Source organism: Gymnoscopelus microlampas (assembly GCF_963454915.1).
Source record: "Gymnoscopelus microlampas genome assembly, chromosome: 17".
Classification (NCBI taxonomy): domain Eukaryota; kingdom Metazoa; phylum Chordata; class Actinopteri; order Myctophiformes; family Myctophidae; genus Gymnoscopelus; species Gymnoscopelus microlampas.
The window spans coordinates 26,837,492-26,851,358 of NC_139954.1; the positions used below are offsets into that span (position 1 = coordinate 26,837,492).

The 13,867-nt window shown below is 40.8% G+C and overlaps 1 protein-coding gene across 6 annotated transcripts in view; it reads right to left on the bottom strand.

Moving 5' to 3' along the window:
• Positions 1-13,867, bottom strand: part of LOC311064750 (voltage-dependent L-type calcium channel subunit beta-4-like) — a gene marked incomplete at both ends in the record, with an annotated part of 48,651 nt that continues 34,784 nt past the window's right edge. For 3 of the 6 annotated variants that reach the window (XM_084084679.1, XM_084084677.1, XM_084084681.1), the window contains 12 exons: positions 1-261; positions 3,170-3,346; positions 3,672-3,767; positions 4,162-4,313; positions 4,459-4,568; positions 5,715-5,773; positions 9,705-9,785; positions 10,185-10,204; positions 10,444-10,511; positions 11,813-11,940; positions 12,941-13,063; positions 13,687-13,806. In XM_084084679.1, coding sequence (XP_083940805.1) covers positions 1-261; positions 3,170-3,346; positions 3,672-3,767; positions 4,162-4,313; positions 4,459-4,568; positions 5,715-5,773; positions 9,705-9,785; positions 10,185-10,204; positions 10,444-10,511; positions 11,813-11,940; positions 12,941-13,063; positions 13,687-13,806 — 1,395 coding nt within the window. Of the gene's footprint in view, positions 262-3,169; positions 3,347-3,671; positions 3,768-4,161; positions 4,314-4,458; positions 4,569-5,714; positions 5,774-9,704; positions 9,786-10,184; positions 10,205-10,443; positions 10,515-11,812; positions 11,941-12,940; positions 13,064-13,686; positions 13,807-13,867 lie in introns of all 6 variants that reach the window. The other 3 variants (XM_084084676.1, XM_084084680.1, XM_084084678.1) reach the window with 2 other exon arrangements.

The window sequence follows — 13,867 nt, forward strand, 5'->3', positions numbered from 1 at the left end:
TCAAAGCCTTTGCCTCGAGTCCTGACTGTAGCCTCCCGGGGAGGCCTTACGGTGAGGATTGTACGAGTCTTGGTAAGGATCCTGATAGTCTTCCTCCACCAGAGGATAGTGGTCTCGGCTGTGCTGTGAGCCGGAGGACAGGCGGTTACGGTTTTTCCGGGTTCGTTCATTGTGGTAGTTCTCATCGGCAGGCATCAGGCTGCGACGTTCCACAGACGAGTGGTCTCCCCCCGCATGGTTGCTGTTTCTGTTTCTTTGGGCCTGTCCATGAGAGGGAATAATTATGCACATTATGAACATTTCCCGTAATAGTTTGGCAGAAAATATCAATATATCATGTAAAGAAATTGAGATATGGTTTAACTCTTTCTCATGAAGCCCATTTCTGCGTTATAAACATACTTATAATATATCATAATCTGTATAATTATAGTTATAAGCACTCATAAATATTCAAAATGTATGAGTGTTTATAACTATAAGGAGATGAGGTTAGCAAGTGTTCTCTTTCAAATCACTTTACAAAACACACTTTTATAGACTTACTTTTACTACCTTATTCTTTCTCATTTTATGCTTATTTATTGTTTCTTGCATATTTGTATCCCTTTATGCTCTTTCATGATGTCTCATACATTTTTACGGGGACAGAGCTCTGCTCTGTACACGTATTGTTATTGGCAGTATTCTGTCACTTCTTCTTCTTCTTCTTCTGCCACTTTTCGCAGTTCTGGCTGAACCGCGCTGTCGCTTTTTACGAAACTCGGCCATATGGTAGATGGTCATGAAAAACGATCAAAAAATAATTCTCACAATCTTTCGTCCAAAGGTGGCGCTATAGCACTCAATTGAAAATGCCAACTTTGACCAGGTACAACTCATGCCCTGTTTGACCTACAGCCATGAAACTTGGATACACATATGCGTCTCCTCATGCTGAACAACTTTCACCCTCTGACTTTTGACCTCTGACCTTTAGATCTCCCACCATTTTGAATTATATGAAAAACAGTCATTGGCTCCTAACTTCTGCATTTTTTCACTTATGGAAAATCCGTTGGAAATTTTTGTAGGCAGTGGTCCAAGGTTCAAGTGCTAAACGTTTCGTGCAGATTGCTCAAAAATCCCAGGAGGAGATAGATTTTAACTATTACAGTTTAAAGAAAATTATTCATCTGTGCCTAAAACATACATGCAGACTCACATTTCTTTGAAACTTTGCAGAAATGTACAGGGTCATTCCAAATATCACTGAAACCAATCTTACTCCAATTGGCCAAAAGGGGGCGCTATAACAATTTTTTGAAAAGGCAGACTTTAAACAGGCATAAGTCATGCCTCGTTTGGCCGAAAGTCGTGAAACTTGCTTACACATGTGCCTTGACTCATGAGGAACACACGTATCGATTTGACCATTAAGCTCCGCCCTTAGATTTTCCGCAATTTTGAGCAGTTTGAAAAATACTTGTTTTTGCCAGTTCTGGCTTAACCGTGCATACGCTTTTTACGAAACTCGGCCATATGGTAGATGCTCATGAAAAACTACCAAGAAATAATTCTCACACTCATTCGTCAAAGGGTGGCGCTATAGCACTCAATTGAAAGTGCCAACTTTGAACAGGTACAACTCATGCCCTGTTTGACCTACAACCATGAAACTTCGATACACACATGCGTCTCTTCATGCCCGACAACTTTCGTGGTCTGACCTTTAGATCTCCCACCATTTTGAATTATATGAAAAACAGTCATTGGCTCCTAACTTCTGCATTTTTTCACTTATGGAAAATCCGTTGGAAATTTTTGTAGGCAGAGGTCCAAAGTTCAAGTGGTAAACGTTTCGTGCAGATTGCTCAAAAATCCCAGGAGGAGATAGATTTTAACTATTACAGTTTTATGAAAATTATTCATCTGTGCCTAAAACATACATGCAGACTCACATTTCTTTGAAACTTTGCAGAAATGTACAGGGTCATTCCAAATATCACTGAAACCAATCTTACTCCAATTGGCCAAAAGGGGGCGCTATAGCAATTTTTTGAAAATGCAGACTTTAAACAGGCATAAGTCATGCCTCGTTTGGCCGAAAGTCGTGAAACTTGCTTACACATGTGCCTTGACTCATGAGGAACACACGTATCGATTTGACCATTAAGCTCCGCCCTTAGATTGTCCGCAATTTTGAGCAGTTTGAAAAACACTTAAACCCAGGATTTTTCAGCTATTTGCGTGAAACTGTATCATCTGTGTGATCTCCTTTTTCACAGTTACTTGTCTGTTGGGCCAATGGCGTCTCCCTTAAATGAATGCCTCACAATCTCAAGATCGCCAGTTCAAGCCTCACTTGATGCAGACTTAATTTAAGTTGAATTGCAAACAACATGACTGTATCAATGAATACATGTGCAAATGGTAAAGATAACCTGAAATGCTTATTTGAGAGTACGTTTTTTCAACGTATGACATACTTCATTCTGAAAATAGCTGATCTACAATCTCACAACTTTTCATGGTTTGTGAGCTTGTAGATCGGCTACTTTCATTAGTTTTGGTTCTGAGGAGATGTACAATTTCTTCATTGGTAAATGGCTTGTGAACGAGTGATCTTAGTGTTAGTGAAACAGGGGCTTGGTTCATGAAAGAAGGCAAGAGTTTATGATCTTCAACAGACAATATCAGCCTGGACAAAGCTATAGCACTATAGGTAGTGTTGCAGCCTATTAGTCTGAAGGTTGAGAGTTCGAATCCTGTTAATGGCAGTAGGTTGAGATGTCCAATCAAACCATTATGTTTCCATCTCTCTCTCTCATCAATCTATTGTTTCCATGTCACTCTCTCTCTCTTCAATCTATTCCGTTTCCATGTCTCTCTCTCTCTCTATTCACTGGCCCCGTATTATCGCTGCTTGCAGCTATATTTTATGTTGTTTTTCTATTTCTTGCACTCTCATATCCTTTTGTGTTTTTTCATTACAAGAGGTTCGGGTCGCTATGGGGCCCTCACATCTAGAGTTAGGGCCGTTAGCGGGCCTCACATCTATGTCACACTGCCAATCCAACCGATCCATATACAGTATGGGCATATTTACACTAGGATCCCCATATTTACATTGATCTCCATATATGGGCATAAAAGGGACACAAGTAGGGTTCAGGTGAGGTTAGTTCACCTGTATGGCAGCAGGATATGGGGAGAGAGCAGTGGAGCCCAGGTTGCGTCCCAGCAAAGGGTTGAGAGGTGTGCTGTGGGAGGTGTGCGTGGAACGCCAGTAAGCCTCCAGGTACTCGGCCAGGTGTTCACATGCATCCTCCAGCTGGTTCTCATCCAGAATGATGTCAAACATCTCCTGAATGAGCAGGAGGTGGGGTGGGTGGAGAGGGAGGGAGGGAGGAGAGAAGGATCAACACATTTGATATGAGGGACGTGGCATGAAGGGGAAGCAAAAGAGAGAGACAGAGAGAGAGAGACAGAGAGAGAGAGAGAGAGAGAGATTGAAAAATGGGACAGAGAGCTGTGTGATAGACAGATTCAAGTGTAGCTGCAGCTATAGATGTGCATGTACTGTATATGTAAATGTTGTCTGACATGCGCATATGGGATGAAGCTCAACATATGAATGGTGGCTGTTGACAAGGGTACAGATGTCTTATGCGTTTTTCAAGTTTACTCACCGGAGGACATTGTGCCAACTTGTCTGCTGCCACAAGCTGCACATTCAGGTGTTTGCTTTGGGACTTTCCTCTCGATTTTATCAGCCGCTGGAGGACCTGGAGAGCATAGATACAAAAACACCAGTTACATGCCTAACAACTGCACACTACTTTCAAAATATTTTTCATAATTTAATACGTAAACATACAATTATTTAATCAAAGAGACGTCAAAAACAGGCAAGGATGATCTCACTAATTCCATAAAGTTGCTGTACAAAGACTATGGGCCTTATTTTGACAGTGCAACTTTATGCCTGGCGTTATGTCTTAACTTGCGTCGTGGGGGTGTAACCCAGCGCGATTTTGTTATCTTCCACCAAGCGCAACACCGGCGCTGATTAGCCTAATTGGTTGATACAACTATAAAAAGTGGTATGACTACTACCAACAGAGGGCAGCAGCTCACAGATTAGATGATGACAATCTAAACAGTGGCCCCAAATATTACCTTAGGCGAGGAGACCTTAACATGGACGATGATGGGTGCTAATGAGGTCTTGATGAGCTGTGCTGGATGGTTGATGGTGTCAGCATCCAGCACCACCAGCTGTAGAGACCTGGCCAGTTCAAATATCCTTTCTATCTCACTCTGGACCTCCGCTACAGGACAACAGTACAGACATGACAATGTAAAGGCATTATTTCATTTACATACGCACACACGCAGAGAGAGAGAGAGAGAGAGAGAGAGAGAGAGAGAGAGAGAGAGAGAGAGAGAGAGAGAGAGCAGAATTCAAGGCATTACCAAGACTTGAGCGTGTGTTGGACCTCTCGATGATGGCTCTCTTACTGGGGTTGTTCAGAACTGATCTCTTGGCCAGAGATATATCAGCTGTTACCCTTGTGATGGATATCCTGGAATAGAAAAACATGATATATCAAATGAACACATTCCGTGTTGATAGACTGTACATAATAATGTATTATCTAGATACACACGGTTGAAGGCAGGCTGACTGTGTGTGTGTGTGTGTGTGTGTGTGTGTGTGTGTGTGTGTGTGTGTGTGTGTGTGTGTATATATATATATATATATATATATATATATATATATATATATATATGAGACAAATTAATTTAAACTCCAATTAATATTATATTATATTATATATTATTCATATTTGCCATTTGAGTACATACCTGCATACCTCCATCCGTATGTACTCAAATGTTTTATGTTTATAATGTAACAGTGAAACAGTCTGCCGTGAGTCCATATATAAGGAATGCGATATGAATGCAATGGGTTTTATCAGTGACCTATGGAGTGGTGCATATCAGATAAGATGAGATACGGCATTGACGTGGATTGTTTTATGTAATCTTTTCATTGTAATCTTGTACAGAGTACACCAGAGTGATACAAAAAGAAAAAGAAAGATCAACATTTTGTTGATGAACATTGTTGTTGTGAAAGCAAGGACCTTGTTCTAATGTAGTCTGGCATGTCTACCAAATTCATGCAGTTTTAACATCATTCAGCTCTATGTGTTTCAAGTTTCAATTCCATTGTACAATGTGTGGCCCTTCACTCATTTTATCGAAGTCAGTATGGCCCTCTGGAAATAAATGCTGCCCACCCCTGCACTATACAGTATCATATTCACTGTTGATATTCTGTCAAATATTCATTGGTGATGCATATATTTCATGCATATATTCAATGGTGATATATTGTACATTTATGCATAATATGTCAACTCAGTCAGACCCCATATTCTTATCTCTCTACTTACGTGCACCTATCCTGTATAATTCATGCTTACTGCTGTTGCATGTTTGTTTGTCAGAGTGATCTCTCTGAAGCCCAATTTATACTTTGTCGTGTGACTGCAGCACTTGCTTCAGTTATTTCACTGAGCACGGTATACTTCAGTTGTGCAACGAAGTACATATTAGCCATGACGAGTAGCATAGTCTATGTTCGTTTTACTCTTACCTGCAACAAACAACCAGGTGTGTAGACATCTTCTGCATAGCAACAGTATCATTTAATTACTCACCTCCCATCAAACCTGTGCTTCAGGAAGTCAAATAGTGCTTTCTGCATCATATCTGTCACCTACATCCATGAACCATGGCATGGCGAAGTGAGAAGATGAGCATGGGAAAAGAGAAGGGGTGAAGATGGACGATAGAAAGGGGAGAAGATAAGAAGATAAGACAGAAAATAGGAAATAATAGAATAGTAAGGGAGAATAAATAGGAGTACAGTCAACCACTTTCAACCTGGCGTCGCTATTTTGGGCATGTCATAGGCGAAAATGTTGATAGATCAAAACATTTCAAATAATAACTAGAAAAAGTGCTCCTCGGAACACAGGTCAGGTAGGTTATTGTGGCCTCCTGGTGGCGCTATAATAGGCCAATGTGAAAAGGGTGCCATTTCTTCTTAGGCCTTTCATGACAATCGGACAATGCATTCATTATTTGAGACATTTTGTTGTAAAAATGTGTTTTGCAAAATTACACCTGCTGGTGGCGCTATGCCAGGCCAATGTGAAAAGGGTGGCATTTCTTCCTTGGCCTAGTGGGAATGTGCATGCAAAACTTGCATGCAAAATGATGATTTGAGGCATTTTGTTCAAAACGGACCTATCCTGCAAACTTTGGAAGCCAATGTTAGCCAATTACGATGGAATATGAAATATCGGACACATCCGTCTTGATCACATGACTATAGCGATACTGTGTACCGATTTGCGTGATTTTTGGACAGAATCTGAAGGAGTAATAGCAAAAAATGTGTTTTAAAAAAAAAGTCAGCCTCCTGGTGGCGCTCTAAAAGGCAGATGTGAAAAATGCAGGTCAAGGGTTTTTCCTTGGCCTAATGTATTGCGGGTAATACCGCCGTAGGATACCGTTTAGGGCCAGCGCCAGCTGCCTTGTGCATAATTAACGGAGTAGTAGTGCCACAGCATAGCCCTAAGTGACAAAAAACATACAAAAGTTGAAATATGGAGGTACAAGGTTTCTGCCCGACTGTGACAATATAGAGCTTAAGTGGTTAAAGGCAACTTATAAATCAATGGAAGATGATTTTGGTTATATTGAGACATCTAGTGAAATCAATAAGCCACACGGCATTGAAAAAGCAGAAATTCCCCTTGAAAAGAGTCACTCTTATAGAGCACTCGCCTCTTGACCACAAGGTCATGGGTTCAATCCCGGGCACCACCAACTCAGCGAATGAGTAGCACGGCTTGGGTGTGGCAAGTCATGCGGTAAGTACTGGGAGCTGATGGTAGGTGTTGCAATCCATCTCCCAGGGGTCTAGTGCACGCACTGTGAAAACGGGGATAGACTCCTGCGCTCTGGCTGATACCGACAAGAAGCCTCTCCGACCTACTTATTCCCAATTCTGATGCAGTTTGTTCATTGTCCTGGTGAGCTGGGTCAGTGAATTACTCCCTTAACTGAACCATTTGTCTACAGAACGCATCCACGAAGAATGAATCATGTTTAGATTAAATGAGGCGATTAAGGCCTACAATGAGGAGTGTTATTAAGAATGATGCCCATGTGATGAATCATGGCAATCGCACAGCGTGGCATCTAAAAAAAGGTGTCAGTGAATTACATTCTGACGTACATGAGCAGATTGGGTGGATGGAATTACAATACATCATAGCAATTGGTACAGAAATGTTTTAAATGTAAGATTAAGTGTTATGTACAGATACCAATTGCACTGGTCAGAGGTGATTCACTGAAGGCAGGAGGCATCTATAGAAATAAGTCAAAACAAACTAGCATGTCTATTTGGCTGTGTCAGTCTGATTATGTTGCTTAAGTCAGTGGTTCCGGGAACCCCCAGGGGTCCTTGGGGGGTTTCAGAGGTTCCCCAGCAAAATGAGGAACAGTTTGACCACTTTAGGCTTCCCATTTCTCGTGAAACACATGTCTTATTTGCTTATTCGTGCTATTCTCATAATTCTCAGAATAAACCGAACCAGTCAAATTAACTAGGATCGTAAACAAGGAGAGGCATCTCTGCTGCATAAAGCTACAGCACGCACACACCTTACACACACGCGTGCGCGCACAGTCCGGGACATGGGACACGTACACTCGCTCTAAAGACTACAGACACATCAACACATTGTTGTTTGCCGTTTCTCGCAGCAGGTCAGGATAGATAGATTGAATGTCTTTTAATCACTTTTTTCTCGCCCGTGCGCTCGCTCACGTTGCTGTATGTCAGCTGGTGCGCTTGTCAGAGACGGAGAGAGAGAGTGCAGCACTCTGAACAGAAAACAGTTCGATTGAAGGAAAGAAACAAAACCCTGCAAAAACACACTTGCCCATTCAGGCAACAAGAAAGTAAACTCCACAATATGGCAACCAGTGTCAACTCCTCACTCCAGTGGGCAGGTACTTTACCCTTGTGAAAAGAAAATGTGCTGCCTTTCGCAGATGTATCACGCTTCACACAACCTCGACTTAATGTTCACATTTCTTGGTAATTCTCTGTTACACAAGCCAAGGCACTGAATGATGTGCCAGTATCATTCATAGGTTTTATTTCAAGGCCTGCAACCAAGCAGCTTTTCAGATGACGATTCATCACTGTATGGCAACCAAAGCGGATAATAAACAACGAAGGCTGTCAAATCAGATTTGTAGCAAACAAATACAAATAAATCTCAGTTCTCCTGGGCGTCCGTTTAGATCGTGGTGCACAACCAAACATTTCTTCTCATTCACAGACCTACTAGTGCACTATAATATTCTTCTGTTTCTCATTTCAAACCGTGCTCTACTTTTTCAGACTGACGTGGTTTCCCCGGAAGGTGTTGCCACGGCAACACCAGCATGAGAGGTGAAGACTGTGATACTATGACGAATGAATCCATCCCCACTCCACCCCCCTTGGCCTCCTTAACCATTATTCCAATGGTTCCAGTGGTTATTGATTAGAGTTTTGAACTTAACCGCATGAACCCTAGCGTCCCTATTCTGGGCATGGCATATTAGACGAACATTCAGTAAAAATAGCAGCTCTACAAGCTCCTGTGATGTGTTGTGATGAGCCTGTATTGGCTATTTTCAGCAAAGAGATTTGGTGTAAAAAGGGAGAAAATGAGGGACCCAAAAATAGAACTCTGGGAGACTGTGGTCAAAAAAAGTATATAGAGACTTCAAGTGGTTAAAAGGTGGGAAATAGAGAAAGGGAGAATGAAAGAGATAGTCTGGATTGTCTGTATGTGATCCAATACATCCAATACTTTACTTATTTTCTCTGGAAGGGCTTGGCAATATATTGGTATTATATTGATATTGTGATATGACTAGACATCGTCTGGAATTTTGCATATCATAATATTGTGATATGGCTTAATTGTTATCTTTTACTGGTTTTAATCACCAAAGACCTATCTTATACTTTCAAAAACAAACAAACAAACAAACAAAAAAACACTATATAAGGGGCGGCAATAGCTGATTGAGCCAGAGTCCCTGGTTGCCTCAGGTTCGATTCCAGGCCAGGTCAGCATATGTGTCGATGAAATTAAATTTGTCCCTGAGCAAGACTCTTAACCCCTAATTGCTCACAGGTTCTCATTGGAAACAAGACCGCAAGGACTTTCATGAACGACCTGTTAAAAGGAATTATCCTTATATTATCATCACAATACAATATTATCGCCACAACATTGCTATCGAGGTATTCAGTCAAAACTATTGTGATATTTGATATTGCCCTAAAATACATTGAGGGGTGGTGGACCAACATTCTCAATGATGAAGAGTGCCTGCATACGTACATTTTCGGAAAAAAAGCCGATTGACAAGCTCACAACACATCGTGTGAGCTTGTAGATCTGCAATTTTTAAACATTTTTGAAAACCTTTCAATTCAAACCTATAATGACATGCCAAAAATTAGGACTCCAAGTTGAAAGTGGTTAAACATCGGGACACATCGGCTGCATAACTGCCAATACCGAAGTCAAATAATGACCAATATATTGGTCTGGCTCTAGTCCTACCTCATACCCCTTCAAGGAGGGTCCCACCAGGACCACTGGCCTCATGGAGGGCACCACGTCATATGGAGGGATGTGTTCTGCCTGAGATGGTGAATGCACACACACACTCGCGCACACACACATACACACACACACACACACACACACACACACACACACACACACACACACACACACACACACACACACACACACACACAGAAGATGAATACACATGGCAATACGTTGTTATGTATGACGTTTCAAACATCTATTCAGGCTTTTGTGTGCACACTGGACAGTTGCTTGATTCAATATTTAGATATTTGGTATTCATTTGTTCAGACACACCCGTCCTATAAGCCCATTCAACTTTAAACTCCATCTTCCATGCTAGACTCATTGAAAACACAGGTCCCTGGTTCTGGTGACTGATATTGTCCTTGTAATGCATTTTTTTCTAAATTGTTTTGAAAAGGAGCAGTATTGAGTTACACTCACCACTTTCTGTTTCTGCTTTCCTGTAGAGCAAAAGAAAAACATGGCGATCATTTTATCACATCATCGGTCCAAGTCAAGCCACAATGTGTGGACATGACAGGACTTTAGTGTCACAGTTATTGAACAGTTACTAGTTTGGTTATATAGTGCTAATACTGAGCAGATATCAAGGTAAAGGATTGACACTATTGAGTCTGGTGAAGGTGTGTCTTCCTCCACTGACCTACTGTATATGCGCTACTCAGTGTGTGGAACTTACCCGTACTGTTGGGGTTTGGTTTGCCGACCACGTCTCCAAGACTGGAGGAGGAATTCCCACTGGACTTACTGCTAACATACAAAACCATGTTTAGAGAACCGTGTTAATGTGAAGAGCATGCAGACACCATCAATCAAACTGATTGAGTCAAACTTTTTTACCACTTTCAACCTGGCATCCATATTTTGGATATGTCATTTTAGATGAAAATGTTTTATGTAATTTATTTTTTAAATTTAAAAATGTAAACTCTTTCTTAAAATCTTTCACTTGTATATTTTGCACAATAAACATTTTGCATAAATGTCAAACAACAGACTGCTAAAATCGATGTTAAACAGAAGGACTTTAAGGGCAATTATTTTGTCAATTTCACATTTCGTCGGTAACTGTATGATGTACAGTATGCACCATATACAACTCCATGTGAAATATAGCTAATCAAATGAAATTGTATTGCAAAAATGTCTGGAATTTAAAAAATGTGCTTTACAATGAAATGTCCTAATTACGACCGATTTGCTGACTAAAATCAGAAAATCAATGGTGGGAAAGACCACCTTGCTTCTGTCACCATTGTCAATGAAGAAAAATTATGACGCATGGCATTCTCTAATCACTTTAGTGTCTGAAACTCGACACCCTGCTTGATGGAAAATTCTGCTGTGGCCACAAACAGGCACACATATGCTGCGTTCACACTAGTGGCGACAAAGCAACAGGCTACAAGACATACATTTTCAATGAAAGCCAGCGACATATACCGACCTCCAGCACTCGCTGAGTAATGGGCGTGACACAAAAAAAGTTTAGCTGATTCCAACTTTTTTCAGTGCAACAATGATGCAGTGAAGCGTCAATCATCATCATCATATGTTTTATTCACTATAATTCCTGCTCCGTAATGTCAACTAAATGGTAACTAAATCTTGCCTTTAACCAGTTCTGACCCTACCCTTTTCATTCACGCAGTGTGGCTTGAGTCATGTCGCTCTGTATGACCAGTAGGCTATAAATCAAGCTTTTTAGTTCTGTCATTACCCCCCCCCCCCCCCCCCAACACACACAAACACACACTTCACTCATGACCTCCATTTATCCAATATCATTCATTTAAATTCAACCCATCCATACCCCGGTCTCACATCTTTCCTCAGCACTTCCACTTAAACCCTGTCTACTTAGTTGACCAGGGTTCAACAAATCTCTTTGTCAAAACATGATGTGTTGTGTGCTTGTTGATCTGCTATTTTTGTCGAACATTCTGCCCAGAATAGGGACGCAAGGGTTCATGTGGTTAATGAACTTCCTTCCAAGGTCCTTTTCCAATTGACTGTTGCCTTCACTCACTGCTGAGTCTCCTCCTTACCTATGGAAACGACTCCCCTTCTGTTCCTGCTGTAAGCGAATGTTTTCTAGCTTCAGAGGGCTGGGGATGAAGCCAATGTCACAGCCCTCCTTCACCAGACGGCCAATCCACCAGTCATTGTTGTACTTCTGGACATCCATAAGAGAAAAGACAGAGAGGAAACTCACAATGTGAGAAGGGGCTAATCTGTGAAGGTTTAACCACTTAACCACTTTATATTTTGTTGATCTGGGTCCCCCAGGGATCTATCCGTTGACCCGCTCCTTTTTTCCCTTTGCAGAAAATAGCCGATCTACATAATATATCATATATTATTATCACATGCTCGAATAAGGACGCAAGAGTTCATGTGTTTAAAGGGCGTGTATTGTAAGTGATATTCTTTTGTTAAAATAAGTGTTACATAGCTCTATAGTAATCATTGCTACAGAGTGTTTGTTCAGTAACAAGTGTCTTCCTGTCTCACCAGCTCTTTAGTAAACAGAAAGTATTTCCTGTCTATCTCAACAGTGTAGTATCAATAAAATCAGAAAAGCCCCCCCTCAAAGGGTTAGGGTTAGGGTTAGGTTATATATATATATACACACATATATAAAAGGTGAGACAATTCATACAGGATACATGATAAATAAGTGAAACTGAAATAACAAAAAATCTATTTATTTATTTGTTCATGATTATTTATTAAGATGATGAGAATTACTATTGCCATTTTGCAGCCCTGGAACTACAGGGGTGTGAGCAAATAATACACAGCTATTCTGACCAGGCACCGAGCTCCATAGTCAGCACAGTCAGCTCTTGTTGGCTGCTGGGCACGGACTAGCCAGTCACACACACTAGAAATGGACAGAAACAAATTGCTATATGGAGGTAGTGAATATAAAGGTTTTAAACTAGCTGTTGTAGGTAGATAGACAACTAAACAACATACATAAATAACCTAATCACAGTATTGTGGGGCCAGATACAAACGTTGACACCGGATGCCAGGCACCGTAATTTAAGCTTTAAATTACTTTTCCTATCACTAAAATGTTGCTGTCAAACAATTAAGTGTTTAAGTGGTGGAACACTAAACGTGCGATAATGTGATTTCGGTTGTAGTAGTGCCGGATTGTATATCACCTCTTTGATGTGCAGGAAGTCCTTGGCATCAAAGGATATGGCAGTGCCTGCTACAGGGACGTCTTCATCCAGAGCCCCACAGTAGCTGACATTGGTCCTCACAGCAAAGGCCACCGATTTCGCCTGTGAGATGATGCAGTATGTTCAATGTGTTTTAATCATAGACTGTATAAATTAAGGTTTTAATACAAGACGACATGCAAGTTTTGCTTCATTGAATTCAAAATGCATGATGCGTTGAAACCACTGTAAAGATGCACAACTGCACAAGCTCACGATATGTGGTGTACAGTTATTATAAATCTTGTAAATTGGCCACAAGGTTGAAATGTGGTCATTCGACTAGAGTCAATATTAGACTTTTTTTATGGCATAGGTATCAGCAATTATGCAACCGAAAAATAGCAGATCTTCAAGCTCACAACTTGTAGATCTGATTTTAGATTTCATTTTTTTTACGTGAATCTAAACGTAAATCCTTTGAATAAGGCTTAAGTGGTTAAATAAAACCACAGTTCATGTGTATCTTATATTTACTTCTTTTCTTGTTCATTGTTCATTTGTATTTAATTGTTTTCTTATAAGATACATGTCAAAAAACATTTTATCAAATCAAAGTTTTTCAAATTGATTAGAATAGATCATCCGACTGTGTCGGTTGCCAAAAATCTGTTGTTTTCGGTGAGTGATACTTTCAATGAAGAAGTGCGAATTAAGTGTTAGAGTCCGGTTGAGGCCTGACATACCTTGGCCCTCTCCAACTGGACGGTGGCCTGCTGTTCCCTCTCCTGTTGGCCCCCCTCTTTCTCCTCCTCAAGGGACACATCCGAGTCGGATGGTCGGCTTGTGTAGGAATCAGCTGAACCCTGGAGAAGAACAGGACAAAACAAGACAAAGGAAAATTAAATAAACAAGACTTGGCATGTC